Raw genomic sequence first — 18,370 nt, forward strand, 5'->3', positions numbered from 1 at the left:
TTAATAAACGAAGAAAGGAAAAAATATCATTACATAGTAAAAGAAGACACAACCCATCCCTGCCCTTCAGTGATGACACTTGGGGACATAAAATACAGCAGCACATATATTACAGAGGTCCCTGACAAAGCAGGGAAAGGCTGCGGGTATATGGACACAAACAACAACAACAATTGTTCCTTGTAGATAACCTGAGTCATTTCCTCAGTTCTGCTCATGGGTCCTACATAACCTTTGCCCGAATTTGGTTTAAGGGAACCTGTCATGTCCCGAAACACTACAAACCTGCAGATGTGGGGTTAATCTGTAGGATAGTAACCTTCTTAAGCTGTGTGGCCACTGCACTGAGACCATGGCTAGCAGGACAAAATTAACTTTATTCCTCCTGGCACCCACTGGTGTTTAATTAGAGATGTGGCCGGCACGCCTTCAATCATTGGACGGTAAAGAGAGCGGCGGTAACCACTGCCTCGGCAATGACTGACAGCTGGGTTAGCAGTGCATCACTACAGAGCCAGCTGTCAGTCAATGCCTGGGTGTCGCCGCTCACTCAGTCACATGTGCTCAGTGTGAACCTGCTTTTATCTGTGAAGAGCACAGGGCGCCAGTGAAGAATTTGCCAATCCTGGTGTTCTGTGGCAAATGCCAAGCATCCTGCATGGTGTTGGGCTGTGAGCACAACCCCCATCTGTCGACGTCGGGCACTCAGACCATCCTCATGGCGGCAGTTTCTAACTGTTTGTGCAGACATATGCACATTTGTGGCCTGCCGGAGGTCATTTTGCAGGGCTCTGGCAGTGCTCCTCCTGGCACAAAGGCGGAGGTAGCAGTCATGCTGCTGGGTTGCTGTTGCCCTCCTATGGCCCCTCCTTATCTCCTGGTGTACTGGCCTGTCACCTGGTAGTGCCTCCAGCCTCTGAACACTACGCTGACAGACACAGCAAACCTCCTTGCTACAGCTCGTATTGATGTGCCATCCTGGATGAGCTGCACTACCTGAGCCACTTGTGTGGGTTGTAGAGTTTGTCTCATGCTACCACGAGTGTGAAAGCACAACCAGCATTCAAAAGTGACCAAAACATCAGCCAGAAAGCATTAGTACAGTGATGTGGTCTGTGGTCCCCACCTGCAGAACCACTGCTTTATTGAGTGTGTCTTGATAATTGCTAATAATTTCCATCGGTTGTCTATTCCATTTGCACAACAGTATGTGAAATTGGTTGTCAAACAGTGTTGCTCCCTAAGTGGACAGTTTGATTTCACAGAAGTTTGATTTACTTGGAGTTATATTCTGTTTAAGTGTTCCCTAAAATTTTTTGAGCAGTGTGTGTGTAATATATACACACACACTCACTTTTGCCATATTCATCATAGGCTGCAGTAGAGGAACAGCACGGCTGAGTGCAACAACCTGGTGATTGATAAGTGCTGAACACCGGTTGTTTCCATAGCCAGATCCTTGACAGTTAGACGATCATTGGGTCGTCATTATTCGATCACTTTAACAAAGTTTCAAAGTGATGGCAACCTAATGCCTGCCTGACAGCGATAATGAAAAGCATCTCAGATCACTCACACTTGGTTTGCGCAGAGAAGGTGAGGGTTATTTTTGCAAACAGCTCATCTTTCTCAAATCTGTCTTCCTTTGCTTGGGTCCAGAAAGAGTTTTCTGAAAGTTCTCTGGGCAAAATCTATAATAAGAAAAAGCAATTATGAGTTACTTTGATGGAACAAGCACAGACTACAGAATGTGGTTTCCTTTCAAAAGTTTGCCATGTGAATGACTGGTGGAGAACATCTCTATGGATGAGAGCACCAGGAGCATGTGGCGGATTAGCGGTGTGGGGAGCGCGTGGACGGCAGTTCTGAGGAGCCGCAGCTTTGTCAGGCTAGTGAAAGATAGAACGGTGAACATAACCTACAACCAGATACCACTCTGCTTTTTTTTTTTTCGTCTGCGCCTGCAAAACCATCCACACATTGAGCAATAGATGGTTTCCTGGAGGATAACGATCCCTTAGATATGCACATTAATTATCTGTATCCCCAAAAATATCATAATAATAAAAAAAAAGAACAGAGGAATAGCTATTTAATATGACAAAAGAAACCATCCTTTTTTTATAGCGAGGCAATTATCTACTGCTTGCATATTTTAAATAAAATGTGATTATTAAATTGAGCGTTACCATGGTACTGCCATCAAAATGCTTCCTGTAAGGCAGAGGGCACAAAACATGAAGTACAGAACAGAAAAAAAAAAGAAAAAAGAAATTAACTGAAATTAAACCAGAGAGAAAGTGAGTCCACTGATGGCGAGCTTCAGGCAGGGTGAAAGGCGGCGAGAACGGAGCGTCTCTGATGTGGAGCGCTGTACAGCTTCAGAACCAGACTAGAAAGGAATGACCGTGGAGCCCCCCAGGGGCCGCGCGCTCCGCCGGGGGTCACCAGGGGAGCTGCATGGAGGCGCAGAGGCTGGTGCTGCACTGGGATATTGGAGACGTAAAATATCTCTGCTATCCAATATCTGCCAAGGCCAGCTGGTATACTGCCACTAAGGAAGACCGCTATGTGGTGTGCTCAGTACACACTTTAAGAGGGGGGGGAACAGTAGGTAGCAGCATACATTTTGGGAGGAGGGGAGGAGAATAAATGGCACTTACCACTTGAAAGGTCGTGGGGAAAAGCATGTGGAGCGTTTCGCTCAGCTGGGGAGAGGTAACCGCGTTTGTGCAAGTTGTGCTCGAGTAGGATATAGCGGTACTATTTGGCACATTCTGCTTGGGAAAGAGGGGGGAACAGCACTTGACACGTTCCACTTGCGGAAGGGGTAAACCACATGTGGCATGTCTTAATTGGGGAAGGGGAAACATGTGGCTCGATCCGCCACTCTGGAGAAATGTGGAAATCACATTCTCAGGAAGGGGGGGGGGGCGGCATGTAGTGTATTTCACTTGGGGAGGGTTGGGGAACAGTATGTGGAGCGTTTTATTTGGGGAGGGGTGAGGGACAGCATGATGGCGGGCTACGCTCAGGAGCATGGGGTGTGAAACTGCTCCATGTCCCACTCAGGAACGTGGAACCTTTTTTCTTACAACTTCGGTCTGTAATGACGCCTTGTTTGAGAATCAAAGTGTGCTCTGTTGCCAGATCGTTACTGGGATCTGAGCCAGAGGGAGAGCACACTGCCATTGTGCACATCGACAGAGCAAGGACTAGCACAGCCATGGAACCGAAGGTCACAAATGACGCTTTGTTTCAGGGAGTGGTCAGAGGCCGCCTGCATCGGCAGTATGCACTGGGATACTCAGACGAAAAGTCAGCAAAAAGGAAGTTGTAAAGAAAAAAAAAAAGTGGTTAGATAGTGTAATTGGGAAATTTTTACTTAAAGTATATTAGAAAACAGATTAGATTATGACATAAGCATTTAGGATGAAAAGTAATTTAAATTTCAGACCATCCCCTTTAAGTGCTCCAACTAATAGACCATTAATAATCATATTTAATGTTTTCACATTGTTCTGCATTTTTTTATTACGCAAATATCTGAAAGCTTTTTCTAAAAAGAAAAAAAAACATAATAAATTGGTAGACTTACCTTCGACCAGTTTGGCCGTTTCAATTGAACACCAGGTTGGTAATCTTTCTTTGGTTCTAATCCAAATGGTAGAGCTGGTGGGGCAGGTGCACCCCAGCCTCCGAATCCAGGTGGAGGTGGTGGTCCGCCAAAAGCTGGTGGTGGAGGTGGAATTCCAGGACCACCAGGGAAAGGTGGCGGTGGTGGCGCCCCAAAACCACCAGGAAGAGGGGGTGGTGGTGGAGCTCCCGGAAAAGGTGGTGGTGGTGGTGGAGCACCTGGAAATGGCGGAGGAGGAGGCGGTCCACCAAAAGTGCCTGGGAGGGGTGGGGGAGGTGGAGGTCCACTTAAACCAAATATGGGAGGAGGTGGAGGAGGAGCAGCAGGTCCTCCCATGGAAGGAGGCAGAGGTGGGGGTGGAGGTGGTGGACCTCCAAATCCTCCTCCTAGAAGAGGTGGTGGTGGAGGAGGCGGCGGCGGTGGTCCTGCACCTGAAGGAGGAACTGGTAGGACAACAGTAGAGGCTGACATGGTGGCCATTTCTTTTTTTGTATCTTCAAGCTCTTTTGTCAGCTTAGTAACCTGAAATAAAAAAAATTATAAATGAGTATAGTCCCCCCGAAAAGGTGAATGTGGACTGGAGGAAATCCTTTCCTTTGTTGGCGTAAAGGCAAATCAAAGTTTAATTTAAGAAACTTTTTTTCCATCATGAAACCAAGCAAAGTTTTACTTTTTTTTTGCCAACCTAAACGACGATTATTACGCCCACCTCGATAAAGCCAACATGGCGGTTAATATCTCGTTCTTAGCAGGTGTAAAAATAACATTTTGCAAAGATTTGTGCCTTAGAAAGTACTCAATGTCTTAGCCTAAAATCATGATTTTTTGAGTAATTATATTTCTTTTCTAACTACTGTATTATTCATTTTATGGCTTAAGTAGCAGACCGAGGTGAAAGCTTTGTCAGATTTCCATTTTCACATTTCTTTTTCTTAGTTGCTGACAGAACAAAGAGTAATAAAAGCTTTAAGGATAAAGAAGGAAAATCCGTGAGACTTGACAATGTGCAACTCCGTAAATGTATGCGCTTTTGTTAAGCCTCAATCTGCCGGTGGGACTTCAGATCACAGCCCATATCAGCACCCAACACGTGAAAGGTACATTATACTAAAAGACTTTGTTAAAAAGAAAATGCACCCCATGGATGAGAATTTTCCCGAATATTTCTGATCCCAGATTCTCACTGGTGGCGCATAAAACTTAATTTTTAAGAACTACGTTTTTGGGATAAAACAAGAAAAAGACACCAGTAGTTTTTATCTACACTGCCGGATAGTACATTTTTATTAGACAAATATCATAAAAATCACAACTGACGCGAAAAAGTGTCCCCTGCCATCCGGTATTTGTGGTCAGCCTGAGCTTTCTCCCCACGGTGAGGTGTGCCCCCCCAACCCTGCATTTATACCCACTAGGTCTGATTTCTATATAGATTTATGGGCTGCTCTTGCCCCTCATATACTTCAGGCTGGCTATTGTTTGTCTGTATTTTACACACTTTCACGACAGTTGTTATTTTTATGATATTTGTCTAATAAAAATGTACCATCTTAACCTTTATTCTCTGTATCTTCCTGTGTTCACATTAGCTGTAGAAAGTAGGATGGGCGAACCCACACAGTAAAGTTCGGAGTCCGTACCAAACACCTAGTGACTTATTGAGGAAATCCGCGTTACTGTTCGGGTCCGACATGCCGAACAGCAGCTGTTTCTCACGCAGTCATCTGTGTGACAGTACAAGAAACACCGGCGGCAAGATCATTACTACCGGTCAGAGAGCTGTAGCTCCCACACTGTCGGATGATCATAGGAGCCAGCAGCGGTAAAAAAGTTACCGCCGGTCACAAGTGTTGGCGGCTGATGAGAGAGTACTATTCTAATCAGCCTACACCTGCTGTCGCTGATAACAGAGCAGGCGCCGTTGATCGGAGTATTTATCAGTAGGCGCCTGTGCTATAAATCAAACAAATGAGGTGGAGTCTCTTCTGCTTTTAAAAGCCAGCGCAGGCAAAACTGACAGCTGTGGACCGCAATCCTCAGCTGTCAGCTTTCTCATGGCTAGTTGTTAAAAATAAAGTGGTCCCCAATTTTTTTTTTCTTTTTTAATTATCTAAATAATTAAAACCCCCAAAAAACAGCATGGAGCCTCCCTATTTTTGACAACCAGCCAAGCTAAAACAAACAGCTGGGAGCGGGTATTCTCAGCCTGATAAGGGGCAATGGGCCATTCAGCATAAATAACGTTCCAGATAGGGTCATTTCAGATGCGGCAATACCAATTATGTGTACTTCAATTGTTTATCTTTATTTTTATCACTGTGGATTTTGTTACCTTATTACTTAAAGCTGGATCTCATAGGCCAACGGTGCGTCAACAGATCAACTTGGGTCACCAGATGATATCAGTGTACCATGACAACAATCGACACCCACAATTAAGATTTTGGGCATGGGGGGGGGGGGGGGGGGGCAGCGCTGAGAAAAAGGCCCCTTAATGACCGCTGTTAAAAAGCGTAATGGCTGTTAAGGGGTTAAACTATATGTACTTCATAGGTTCAGCAATTTATAAAATAGGAGGCAGCTTTCTTCACCATCCCCGGGTCCAGTGTCGCCTCTCTGCCACTGCTCAGATTAGCTGCGGTATTGTTGACTTGATATCACAGCTGCAGCCAGTCACTGAGCTTAGCTGATGTGGACAGCACGAACCACTGCGGTCAGTGACTGCCCAAAGCTGATGTCCCAGCTGCAGCCAATCAACAAAGACCAGGGAAGCAGCAGAGCGACAGCACTGGGCTCGGGTAGGGAAGGAAAACTGTCAGTGGAAAGGAGACAACCACTGTAAGTACTTTGCAGCTTTGTCACACTCCTCCCTACAAAAAGCAATGTGAATACAATTTGGGAACAGAGGGTAAAAGCCGGTTTTGGTGCAATACCTGGCCATTTCTACAGACACAGCGACTCAATAGGGACATAAATACCAGACAAATCACTCCCCAACTGGCAGCACGACTGGGACACTGGTCCAACAACAATAAGTTAGAAAATAAGATGTGAAACCTGCTCTCAACTATAGATCGGAATTAATAATAATAATAATAATAATAAAAAAAACAGCCAAATTGCAGACAGGTCCTATGCCAATCACAAGTTGCCTGTGACTTGCATTAAAATCAAGTACAGATGCTCCATACTCCCTAGGGGGGAGTATATATAATCCCTCCTGCAGCGACAGTAATGATGAAACACGGTCACCTACCCAGCAGAGGCCACGACTGTAAAACTAGGATTGCAGAAGCTGGAAACGTCACAACAAAAACTGGATGAATGACATTGATGCTACTGTGATCTGCATTAAAAGTTGTTCTTCTGGCCTCCATAGGTTATAAAGGTCAGTCTCCCACCATTACATTACTGTAGGCTGGTTGATGGCAAGGGGACTGCAGACAGCCAAGTACCAGTGTAGTGAAGGAAGATGGGAGTGGCTGCTTCACTCCTGGGATAGAGTAAAACCGATGGTGATCACTATATTTATATCCCTACAGGGATGACCGCTCCTAGCAATATCTAGAATGGCGGCCATTTAGGAGACCTTTACGGTAAATGACTTACAGATTCAGAAAGGTGAGAGACTTCCGTTTCAAGTTTTTGCTTCTCGGTGACAACCTGCTGCTTCTCAGAATCCAGCGTTTGCTTCTCTCCTTGAAGATCAGATATTTTCTGCTCAAAGTCGCTCTCTTTGGCTTTTATTTCCACCTGGAGCTCATGTCTTGAAGTGATTTCTGCATCCAGCTGTTGAAGGGTTCAAGCACAAACATTACAAGGTGACCTCCAAGCCAAAGAGGATTTCATCTTTTCACAGATCTATTCAAAGAGAAATTTCAGAAACTGACAACTCTCGTTCGATATTTAAGCAACACCTTTCACCAAAACAAAAGTCCTTTTAAAAAGGGGTAACTTTGGTCTTTACGTACCCTCCTTTATTAAAGAGGCACGCCAGGTAGCCCTGAATGTCTGATAGAGCCCCATTGGCACCCCCACTTCGTGCCTGTGCTCCACGAGAAGATTTAAAGGGAATCTGTCAGTAGTAGTGATGAGCGAGCATGCTCAAATAAGGTGTTATCTGAGCATGCTTGTGTCCTAAAACGAGTATTTTCGACGCACTAAAAAAAAATAAAAAAATAAAAATAAAAATGCTTGAGTCCCCGTGGCACGTCGACAGCCATAACATGTGCAGAGATTGACTAAAACAGGTAATCCCTGCATGTGTTGTGCCTGTCGAACAGCCACGGGACATGTGACGGTGATTTGAGCATGCCAAAATACTAATTTAGGACACGAGCATGCTCAGATAACCCCTTAACCAAGCATGCTCGCTCATCACTAGTCACCAGTTTTTTTCCTATGTAATCTGAGAGCTGCATGATATAGGTGCAGGGATCCTGATTCCAGCAATATGTCTCTTACTGGGCTGCTTGCTGTAGATTTGATTAAAAACTTTTCTGCTGCAGATCTAGCAGCAGTCTGAATGCGGAGTTCTGTATAACCCCGCCCACATCAATGATTGGTTGCTTTATGTACACTGTGCATAGGCAGAAAGCTGCCAATCAGTGGTGGCGGCAGGTTATACAAAGTTCATTAATATGTAGGATTACATGGCATAAGGTTTACTAGTCTTCTAAGTGATAAAACAGTAATTTTATTAGGAGATTTTCAAAACTAGAGCAAGCAGCCTGATAAGTGACACATCGTTGGAATCAGGGTCTCTGTCTCTACATCATTCTGCTCTCCGGTGGAAAAACCTGGTGAGAGATCCCCTTTAAGTCCTGTGTGTAAACAGAAAAAAATTTGACACATACAAGAAATGAATAACAATACATGACATGGCTGAATGTGCACATTAGGTAATAGGGGAGATGAAGGGTAACGCTGCTCATCAGACAGCGGGAGTCGGCCTTGCTGCCATATTTCTGATGGGATCTGCTGACAGTCTAATTCTATGGGCAATGTATGACGCGGTGTCGATATAAATTATAGCTGGAGCCTCTATATTATCACATGAGACAGACAAATGAGGTCCGGCACGCTGCGCCCACAGGCTGGAGTCGCTGTGGTGCGCGCTTTCCACTTTGCGGCGTCCACCAAGCTGCAAACAGAAAGGAATAATGTGTCCAGCGAGTGTCTGGGTAGGAGCGGAGAGGGCTTCTGACATACAGCTGGCCCCTCTAATTACATCCCAGTCACAACTTCAATTATCCCCTATCAGCCTGGGGCCTGGAGGTCACTCTATCAGCCCCATCGTGCTCGGGAATGAAATTTCCAGGGTGAGGCCACCCGACAGCTCGGCCACAGCACTATCTCTTCTCACGCTGACAGCTAAATTATTTTTTTAAATTGAAAAAGTAAACATGTGGGCTCCGCTCCGCTGATAAGGGTCAAAAATGCTGAGCCGCAGACTAATAAACACCGGCGCTTGTGATCCTTGCCAAGTGCCGAGGACTAAAGAAATATAGTAAAAAGTGTTCCTTAAGAAAAGAAATAAAATATTTACGGGAAAAAAAAGGTGATGGTGCGAAAACATCCTATAAAGGCTTCTAGTTATGTCCCGTTCTACAGCATTTATCACCATCACCAGCAGGGGGAGCCAGTTATTTATAACACCACTAAAATGGGCTCTGTGCTTGCGGGAATATTGTTCATGGGATGTAAAAAATACAATCTGGAAATCCAAAAATTAAAAGTGTTGCTGCCTTACCTCTGAAAATAAACCGCTTCAAAATCGCGATTATTAGAATACTGGATTAAAAAGCTTTGAGAGGTCACAACATTTTGGAGAATACCGAGGCTGCACTAACATTCCACAACTATCGGGAGTTCTCATGGCAAGTTCACCTAGCTCCGAGGAAGTGGAGCTATCAAACTGCATACCGGTATCACAGGCAGGCTTTCAGGCAAGCCATTGGACAATAGCAAACTTCATGCATGCTTGGAGGTGAGGGAAGCAAGTTCCAATACCTATAGTGCTGGCAGAATGCTGATTAAGACAAACAACTCACAAAGGAAAAAAAAAGAGTAGATGTCAACTGACAGAGCACAGGGATCAGGACAGTCTGTATATATTAGGGTAAGTGCACAATAGGTGTTTTTTCAGCACCAAAACCTTATCTCTTCGCAGGATAGAAGCGGCAGAAAAAAAAGCATGTCTTCCTTGTTTTTGCTTGTGGTGTTTTTGGCATGCTGGATTTGTCTTCTGTGCATGCTGATAAAGTTTAATGTTGGAAAAAAAAAAAGTCCTATTCCAAAGAATCAGGTTGGCACAAAACAAAAAAAAAAAATGAAGCACAACCTGATACCTGCGTTTTTGGTGCGTTTTTCGGCAACCATTCGTTTCAATGGGTGAAAAACACTGGAAAAAACTCTGAAGTGACATGCGCTATGTCCAAAAATCATACAGATCACAAAATACTGATGACAAAAAAAACTGTGTGTGCATGAGATTTCTGAAATCTCATAGGCTTTGCTGGTACTGTAAAACACAGCTGAAAATTAGCATAAAAAAGCAGCAAAAAAAAACGCAGAAAAAAAGGCCTAATGTGAACTTGGCCTTAAAAAAAAAAAAAAAACTGCTCTGTGTGAGTGTTTGGCAATCTGACATTTTCATTGACACCATTGTGGGGCGAATGTCACATTGTGGGGCCTATGCAGTGGTGGGAGGGGGAACATGCACGTGGAAAAGCAAGCCCCTTGGTCCCTGCATCCGTTATAGATAGGGGTTAAGAAGCGACCCGAGCTCTATTCGCGGCTGTCACAGGCAGAGCCCGTATTGGGGCGGCTTTGCTCCCGATCCCACTGTATACACCCTCTAACCTGCACTGTACATGGACAGCAGAAGTCAGGAAGGGGTTAACTGTGGAGGATGGTTAGGTTGTGGGGATGTTGGCATCAAGATCATGCTTTGCTACAGGTTTTGTGGCAAAAGACCCCTACACTTGAAGTATGGGGCAATTTACATAGATGTATATATTGTATTGGAGAAGAATTAGAGGAGGGGATCCCAATTCCATCCATTTGGTCCCTTATCTTCTCGTCAGAGCTGAGAATTTAACTTTTACTGCTGGATTCCCCCCCAAGCAGTGGGACATAGGGTATGCCATAAATGTGTGATTAGGTCATACATGGTTAGGATAGGAGTGATTTTTTTTTTTAATGCTTTAAATTACCTTTTTCACCAAATCCCGAGCCTTGGCCTCGCTTGATTCCACTTTTTCCTTATCAATATAATGATCTGAAAGGTATAAAATATGATATTTACTCTCCAGGATACACATGAACCTTCCAGCAGTCATGGCCAAAAGTGTTGGCACTACTGAAATTGTGCCAGAAAATTAAGTATTGTTCCCAGAAAATTATTGCAATTACAGATGTTTTATTATACAGGTTTATTTCCTTTGTGTGTACCGAAACGCCACAAAAAAAAAAAAAAAAAAAAGAAAGGTAAATTGGCCATAATTTCACACAAAATCCCAAAAATGGGCCGAATAAAGTTCTTGGCACCTTTCCAAAATTGTGGGTAAAAAGCTTTGTTTCAAGCATGTGATGCTTGTTCAAATTCACCTGTGGCAAGTAACAGGTGTGGCAATATGAAAATTACACCTGAAATCAGATAAAAAGGAGAGACATTGACTCATTCTTTGAATTGTGTGTCTGAGTGCCACACTAAGTATGGAGAACAGGAAGAGGAGAAGAGAACTGTCAGAGGAATGGAGTACCAAAATTGTTGAACAATATCAACAATCTCAAGGTTATAAGTCCATCTCCAGAGATCTTCATGTTCTTTTGTCCTTGGTGTGCAATAGAATCACAAAGTTTACGACCCATGGCACAGTAGCTAATCTCCCTGGACATTGACGGCCACAAAAATTGCTTTAAGGTTGCAACACAGGATAGTCCAGATGGTGGATAAGTCGCCCCAATAAAGTTCCAAAGAAACTCAAGCTGTCCTGCAGGTTCAGGGTGCAAAAATGCCAATGTGAACCATCCATCCACATTTGAATTAAATGAAATACTATAGCAGGAGACCCAGGAGGATCTCATTGCTGACAAAGAAATGAAGTTAAACTGCAGTTTGCTAAAATGTACGTAAGCCAAAATCCTTCTGCGAAAGCGTCTTTTGGAAAGATGAGACCAAAATAGAGCTTTTTGGTAAAGCAAATCATTTTACTGTTTACCGAAAACGGAATGAGGCCTACAAAGAAAAGAACACAATACATACAGACAAATATGGTGGAGGTTCATAGATTTGTTTGGGGTTGTTTCGCGGCCTCTGGCACTGGGTACAAGACAGGGCAGTGGAGAGGGAGTCTGTGTCCATTATGTGGAGTCGGAATAAAAAGTGATCAACTCCTAAAATATATAATACATTGGATACAGGCGTACAGTACAGTATGTACTGTTAATGTTTTCATAATTTGGAAAGTTATGAAATGTCCTATAAATGTCTCTTCTGTTCCTGATCTAAGGATCTGGGCTTTCAGTGGAGATGAATCTGTGCTGCACTTTATGTACATGCTCAGCAGTGAGGCAGTGCTGTGGAGTCGTATTGGAGACGAATCTGTCCTGCACTTTATGCACATGCTCAGTAGTGAGGCAGTGCTGTGGAGTCGCAGTTCAGATGAATCTGTGCTGTACTTTATGAACGTGCTCAATAGTGAGGCAGGGCTATGGAGTCGGAAGTCAGGGAACTTGAGGAGTCTGAGTTGGAGCTTTGGGTTACCGATGCTACAGCCCTGGCACAAGGCATAATGAAATCGGAAGACTACTAAAGGATTTTGGGTCGCAATGTCAGAAATTTGGGTTTCCATCTTACATCATGTGTATTCCAGGAGAACAATGACCCTAAACATACATCAAGAAGCAGCCAGAAACAGATGGAAACAAATCACTGGAGAGTTCTGAAGTGGTAGCTTTGAGTCCGGATCTAAATCCCATTGAACACTGTAGAGAGAGATTAAAATTGCTGTTGGGAGAAGGCTCAATCAAATATGAGAGACCTGGAGCAGTTTGCAAAAGAAGAATGCTCCAAAATTCCAGCTGAGAGGTGTAAGAAGCCTGTTGATGGTTTATAGGAAGAGAGGAATTGCAGGTTATTTATTCCAAAGGGTGAGCAACCAAATACTAAGTTGAGGGTGCCAACAATTTTGTGCCCATTTTTGGGGTTGTGTATAACAAAACATTTGTAAGCAATAATTTTCTGGGAGAAATATTTCATATTTGGCAACAATTTCAAGGGTGCCAACACTTTTGGCCATGATAGTATATGCTGCGGACAGATGGTAAATAGAGGTTATAATGCAACAAACAAGATAAGATGGAAACCAGTGGGTTGGAAAGTGCACGAAGCTCCTCGGCCCAGTGCACGAGTCCTGGAGAATCTGCTCTCACCCCTGTGTTTCATGGTTCCTGCATAGTAAATACTACAAACATATAAATATAAACGGACAACTGGGGGTGTGTCCCTGCACACTGACACTGTCCAATCACTGCTGAGTGTCAGACTATGTAGGGACACACCCCTTTGCAATAGGGAAATAGCACCGCCTTATTGTCACTTTATTCATAGTTTTCCAGAGGGATTAAAAAGGGACAATAAAACAGAGAAAAATGAAGACAGAGGCCCTCGAGCAGGAGGACCACAGTGATTTACTAACATGGGCATATCAGGAGAGGGAAGGGAAGGGTCCCCACTAATAACTTACAACAAAAAGCTATAAACTCTCAGTGTTATATCTTTTTGCAGAGCGTGATGTTCCTGGCATTGTTATTTCTCATGAACATTAAAGGGGTTGTCCACCATTGTTATAGTGAAGGCTTATCCTTAGGTTGTGATACCAGATCAGAGTGGGGTATGACACTCGGGACCACCACAGCGCCATCAACCGTATAGTGGCATTTGCCAGGTATTGCAGAGCCACCACCTATTCACATGAATGGTAAATGTATCTGCAGTACCTTGCTGCGGCCACTAAACAACTGGTGGAGCTCTGCGGTTCCACTCCACAACTGATACTGCTACCGGATGTTACCAGCTAATCAGTGGGGGGCTAGGTGTCTACTGCTGCTGGATGTTACCAGCTAATCAGTGGGGGGCTAGGTGTCTACTGCTGCTGTATGTTACCAGCTAATCAGTGGGGGGCTAGGTGTCTACTGCTGCTGTATGTTACCAGCTAATCAGTGGGGGGCTAAGTGTCTACTGCTGCCGCATGTTACCAGCTAATCAGTGGGGGGCTAGGTGTCTACTGCTGCCGCATGTTACCATCTAATCAGTGGGGGGCTAGGTGTCTACTGCTGCTGTATGTTACCAGCTAATCAGTGGGGGGCTAGGTGTCTACTGCTGCCGCATGTTGCCAGCTAATCAGTGGGGGGGCTAGGTATTGCAATCACCCCCCCCCCCCGATCTGATATGACCTACTCTCCATTGTGGCGGGATTATTGTACTTTCTGACTCATCTGGCCTTTTGCCATGCTATAACACATATAGTAACTATGGAGGCATCTCCTGCTATTGCGCTGACATGTGCCTGCTTAGTACAGCTCATCAGTACACCTATATACACACACACACCTATATGGCCTTCGATGTCAATGTCTAAGCGCTTGCACTTGAAGTCGGGGTCGGCTCCATTTTTGCGCAGGATTATCTGAGACACCACCTCATCGATCAGCTTGTAGTACTGTGGTCTGAAAAGAAGGAGAAAATAAAAAATATTAAAAAGTTGCAGGTCCGCACCATTTCCAGTGTACGGAGACACGCGAGGCTCTGCCGGCACCGGAGACATTTCACTTCAGCACAGATGAAGAGTTTGTAGCAGTGAAGGAAGACGGCGGCTGAGAAGCTTTGAAAGCTGTGACCTGAGGCATCTCCGCATGGTACAAGGCTTCTCTGGAAAGTTCCCTGACCGGATCCCTTTGAGGCTGCGTTATGTGGACGGTCTGAGCAGTGCTGATCGCAGGGTTTGAGAGAATATTTGCTAAAGTCAGTTTTAAGAAGCCTTTAATATGGCGCTTGTACACAGCCACCGACACACTGCGCTATGTATGAGGACAAACACACAAATTTAGATGACATGGTTTAAAAAAAAAAAAGAAAAAAAATCCTTTTGGATATGTGTACAAGACTAAAATCGCATTAAAAAGATGACAAGTTTAGAAAATCTCATTTTAAAAACACTGGATAGAGCACCTTAAGCTTATAAGGGTAGTCTCATGTCCAGGATCCTTATCCCAATATTTAGTAGGTGTAATAATAACAGCAAATTCCTCCAATTAGGAACGGAGCATAGTTCTTCTGATTAGCTACGTCACTTACACCATGCAGAGCATTGCCGTAGATTAGTATCCATGGTTACGACCACCCATATTGTGACCTAAAGCTACTGCAATGCCCTGCACATGGGGTAAGCAATGTAGCTAATCAGAAGAACTATACAATATTGTAAATTAGAGGAATTTGCCAATATTATTATTAGAGATGGAAATACTCCTTTACAGAGGGGATATACTTTCATCAATTGGCAGAATTTAAAAGCCATCTCTGTGTAACAGAAAGGGTTAGTCCATTGCGAGGGCTAGAAGAGTTGAAACTTTTCTTTAAAGTAGGATAATTACAAAAATAAATAACCAGCAAAATGTTTTTTTTTTGTACGTTTTTTTCCCATCCATTTCAGTGAAAAGGAGATGCTTTTATATTTTGAAACATGAAGTTGTGCACGTAGATTATTTTATCGGAGCCATTGACAGGATGAATGGTGGCGTAACACAATGCCGCATGTACAGTCACGGGGGGCTGTATCTACACAAATCAGGACATGCTTTAGATCAGACTCCTGTCCATGCAGCGCTCCGCCGTGGGCAGAGAGACGGCGACGCTACAAGTGACATCACGCTGCGCTCTCTACTGCAGCCGTCCCTTGGTTACAAAGCTACAGGGATAATCTCGGAACCTGCAAGGACGGCAGAGAGGAGACGCACGTATGATGGCAGGAGGAGAAACAAGCACTGAAAAGAATGGATCTGCAGCCATGACCTCTTATGTGACGGCTCAGAGGACGAGCTATTAAGATTAATACAATTAACACCGGACCATTAGCCATTCAATAATCCTCATCTGCCTAACGTATTACTGCAAAAGTAATGGGGCTTTGGTTGCCATGATAGTCTGACTATCCGAGCTCAGGAAGCCGGTATTAAATATAGAGGAAAGAAAAAAGGAGAAGGGGAGAAATAATTACAGAGAGTAACACCGCCATCTGCTGGCAGCACATAGAAATGTCAGGGAGCGCAGCGTAACACTGCCATCTGCAGGCAGCACATAGAAATGTCAGGGAAAATATAATACAAAGAGTAACGCCGCCATCTGCTGGCAGCACTGAGAAATGCATTTTAAAAAATGTTTATACAAAATCTCCAACTATTAACCATTTTTAACAGGCACTAGCAGCTGATGCAACGGTACATGATGGAATTTAACAATAGCATCTTTATCTTAGAAGAATTAAATCGAGTGTACCTAAAGTAATGAATTTCTCCGATATGGGCTTACTACAAGGAGTAATTTGAGCACAGCAATGCAAAGACTTTGATGTGCACTTTTTATATAAAAATTCAGGGACCCTTTATGCATCTATGGCCCAGCACAAAATGTTTTCTAAACCTAGAAACGAGTGTCCAAACAAGAATGTTCAAAATCATTTATTTATGGACAAAAAAACAGATAACGATTTCTGCGAGTCCACTCTCTATGTCCCTATGTAATCCATTTTTCACATGAACAACTTAATAAAAGGACAAGTTCCTATCTTTATACTTGTAATGTATCTGTGAAAACACATGCCGTGCGGATGGTGACCCGTGTGTGGCCCGTTGACTTATGAAGGGCGAGTCTGATCTGTAACATGGGTCGGAGGAGCACAGGCGGCGATTTACACGCGGATCATTAGCGCCTGTAAAGACGGTCATGTGAACTAGCACCTCGGCTGGATTGGTCTGTGCACGCTCAGCATTGCATTTTAATACATGTGTCTAAACGAGCCCCAAGACATCTAGCGGTCCTCAGTGTTTGTGAGGCTTCAGCACCTTCTGCCTTCTCCATAAACAGTCTGTCCTAAAGAGGAGAACCCAGTGGTAATGGGGTCACTAAACTGCCGCCACCAGTTATTTAGGCCCCCAATGTTCCGTCCCCTGCATCGCAGCATGCCCACAGAAATCTACATCGTTATACATCACTATTGCTCCACGTGGTCCGATGGGTACAGACCACCCTCAGCCCACCGTGACACTGCGAGACCCTCGGCTGATCATTTCAGAAATCCCAACTGGTTAAAAGGGTTCCTAGACAATCATGAAGGCAGAATCAGCAAGCAGTTTTTTGGTGATTTGTTTTAATAAACTGCTTGAATTGTCCCAGAAGTTCAGATTCCTGCTAGTCTCAGCCCGATTTGCCAAATGTGTGCAAAGGTCGGGCGAAGGGTGAGTACGCCCAATAAATTTACAGTAACGGAGCCGACTGGTGGCCATTACTAGCAGAGGCGCACAGCAGCTAAAATATGCACCAATTTACAGCCACACACTTGAGATTAGAGTACAAAATGTCAGTGTTGATGAATCGTGGCCAAAGAGTCCTCCTTCAGTGATCAGCTGTAAAAGTGTGATTTGTATCTCTTGGGGGTTGGAGGGGGTAACAGGCACATGCAGGGAACACAAAGGCTGCAGTCACACTTGTGTTTGGGAAAGACACGGCTGCGGCATCCCCTAACGATGGCTGCGGCACCCCCCCCCCCCCCCCCCCTTCCACAACGATGGCTGCGGCACGGCCCGACGACGGCACGTGCACCTCTGATCTATTCAGGAAGGAAAGATGATAAAAACTAGAGACAATAAGCACAACAGGGTCTTATCTGAGTATAAAGGGAAGAGACTGATGTTCACCTTTGGGGTTCAGAGAGTCACAACCCCGGTGTCAGCTTACAAAGTTGGCTGCTGCAGATCCACAATATGGAGACACTTGTTAAGGCCCCGTCTCACTTAGCGATTTACCAACGATCACGACCAGCGATATGACCTGGCCGTGATCGTTGGTAAGTCGCTGTGTGGTCGCTGGGGAGCTGTCACACAGACCGCTCTCCCCAGCGACCAACGATCAGGGGAACGAGTTCGGCATCGTTGAAACTGTCTTCAACGATGCCGAAGTCCCCCTGCAGCACCCGGGTAACCAGGGTAAACATCGGGTTACTAAGCGCAGGGCCGCGCTTAGTAACCCGATGTTTACCCTGGTTACCAAAAAAAACAAACACTACATACTCGCCTTTCGGTGTCCAGGTCCCTTGCCGTCTGCTTCCTGCTCTGACTGAGCCGCCGTACAGTGAGAGCAGAGCGCAGCGGTGACGTCACTGCTGTGCTCTCACTTCTCACTGTACGGCCGGCAGTCAGTGAGAGCAGGAAGCAGACGGCAAGGGACCTGACGGACATCAGAAGGCGAGTATGTATTGTTTGTTTTTTTTTACTTTTACGCTGGTAACCAGGGTAAACATCGGGTTACTAAGCGCGGCCCTGCGCTTAGTAACCCGATGTTTACCCTGGTTACCAGTGAAGACATCGCTGGATCGGTGTCACACACACCGATTCAGCAATGTCAGCGGGGCCTCAACGACCAAAAAAAGGTCCAGGCCATTCCGACACGAC

At 44.7% G+C, this 18,370-nt stretch overlaps 1 protein-coding gene across 1 annotated transcript in view; it reads right to left on the reverse strand.

Moving 5' to 3' along the window:
* Nucleotides 1–1,396: 1,396 nt before the first annotated feature.
* LOC143776633 (protein diaphanous homolog 1-like) overlaps nucleotides 1,397–18,370 on the reverse strand; it is a 124,629-nt gene continuing 107,655 nt past the window's right edge. The window contains exons 13-17 of the mRNA XM_077266193.1: nucleotides 14,256–14,371; nucleotides 10,855–10,919; nucleotides 7,247–7,426; nucleotides 3,599–4,159; nucleotides 1,397–1,691 (exon numbers count right to left, since the gene is read on the reverse strand). Coding sequence (XP_077122308.1) covers nucleotides 1,569–1,691; nucleotides 3,599–4,159; nucleotides 7,247–7,426; nucleotides 10,855–10,919; nucleotides 14,256–14,371 — 1,045 coding nt within the window. The 3' untranslated portion in view covers nucleotides 1,397–1,568. The remainder of the gene's footprint in view (nucleotides 1,692–3,598; nucleotides 4,160–7,246; nucleotides 7,427–10,854; nucleotides 10,920–14,255; nucleotides 14,372–18,370) is intronic.

The sequence above is a fragment of the Ranitomeya variabilis genome, chromosome 5 (assembly GCF_051348905.1).
Source record: "Ranitomeya variabilis isolate aRanVar5 chromosome 5, aRanVar5.hap1, whole genome shotgun sequence".
NCBI classification, from domain to species: domain Eukaryota; kingdom Metazoa; phylum Chordata; class Amphibia; order Anura; family Dendrobatidae; genus Ranitomeya; species Ranitomeya variabilis.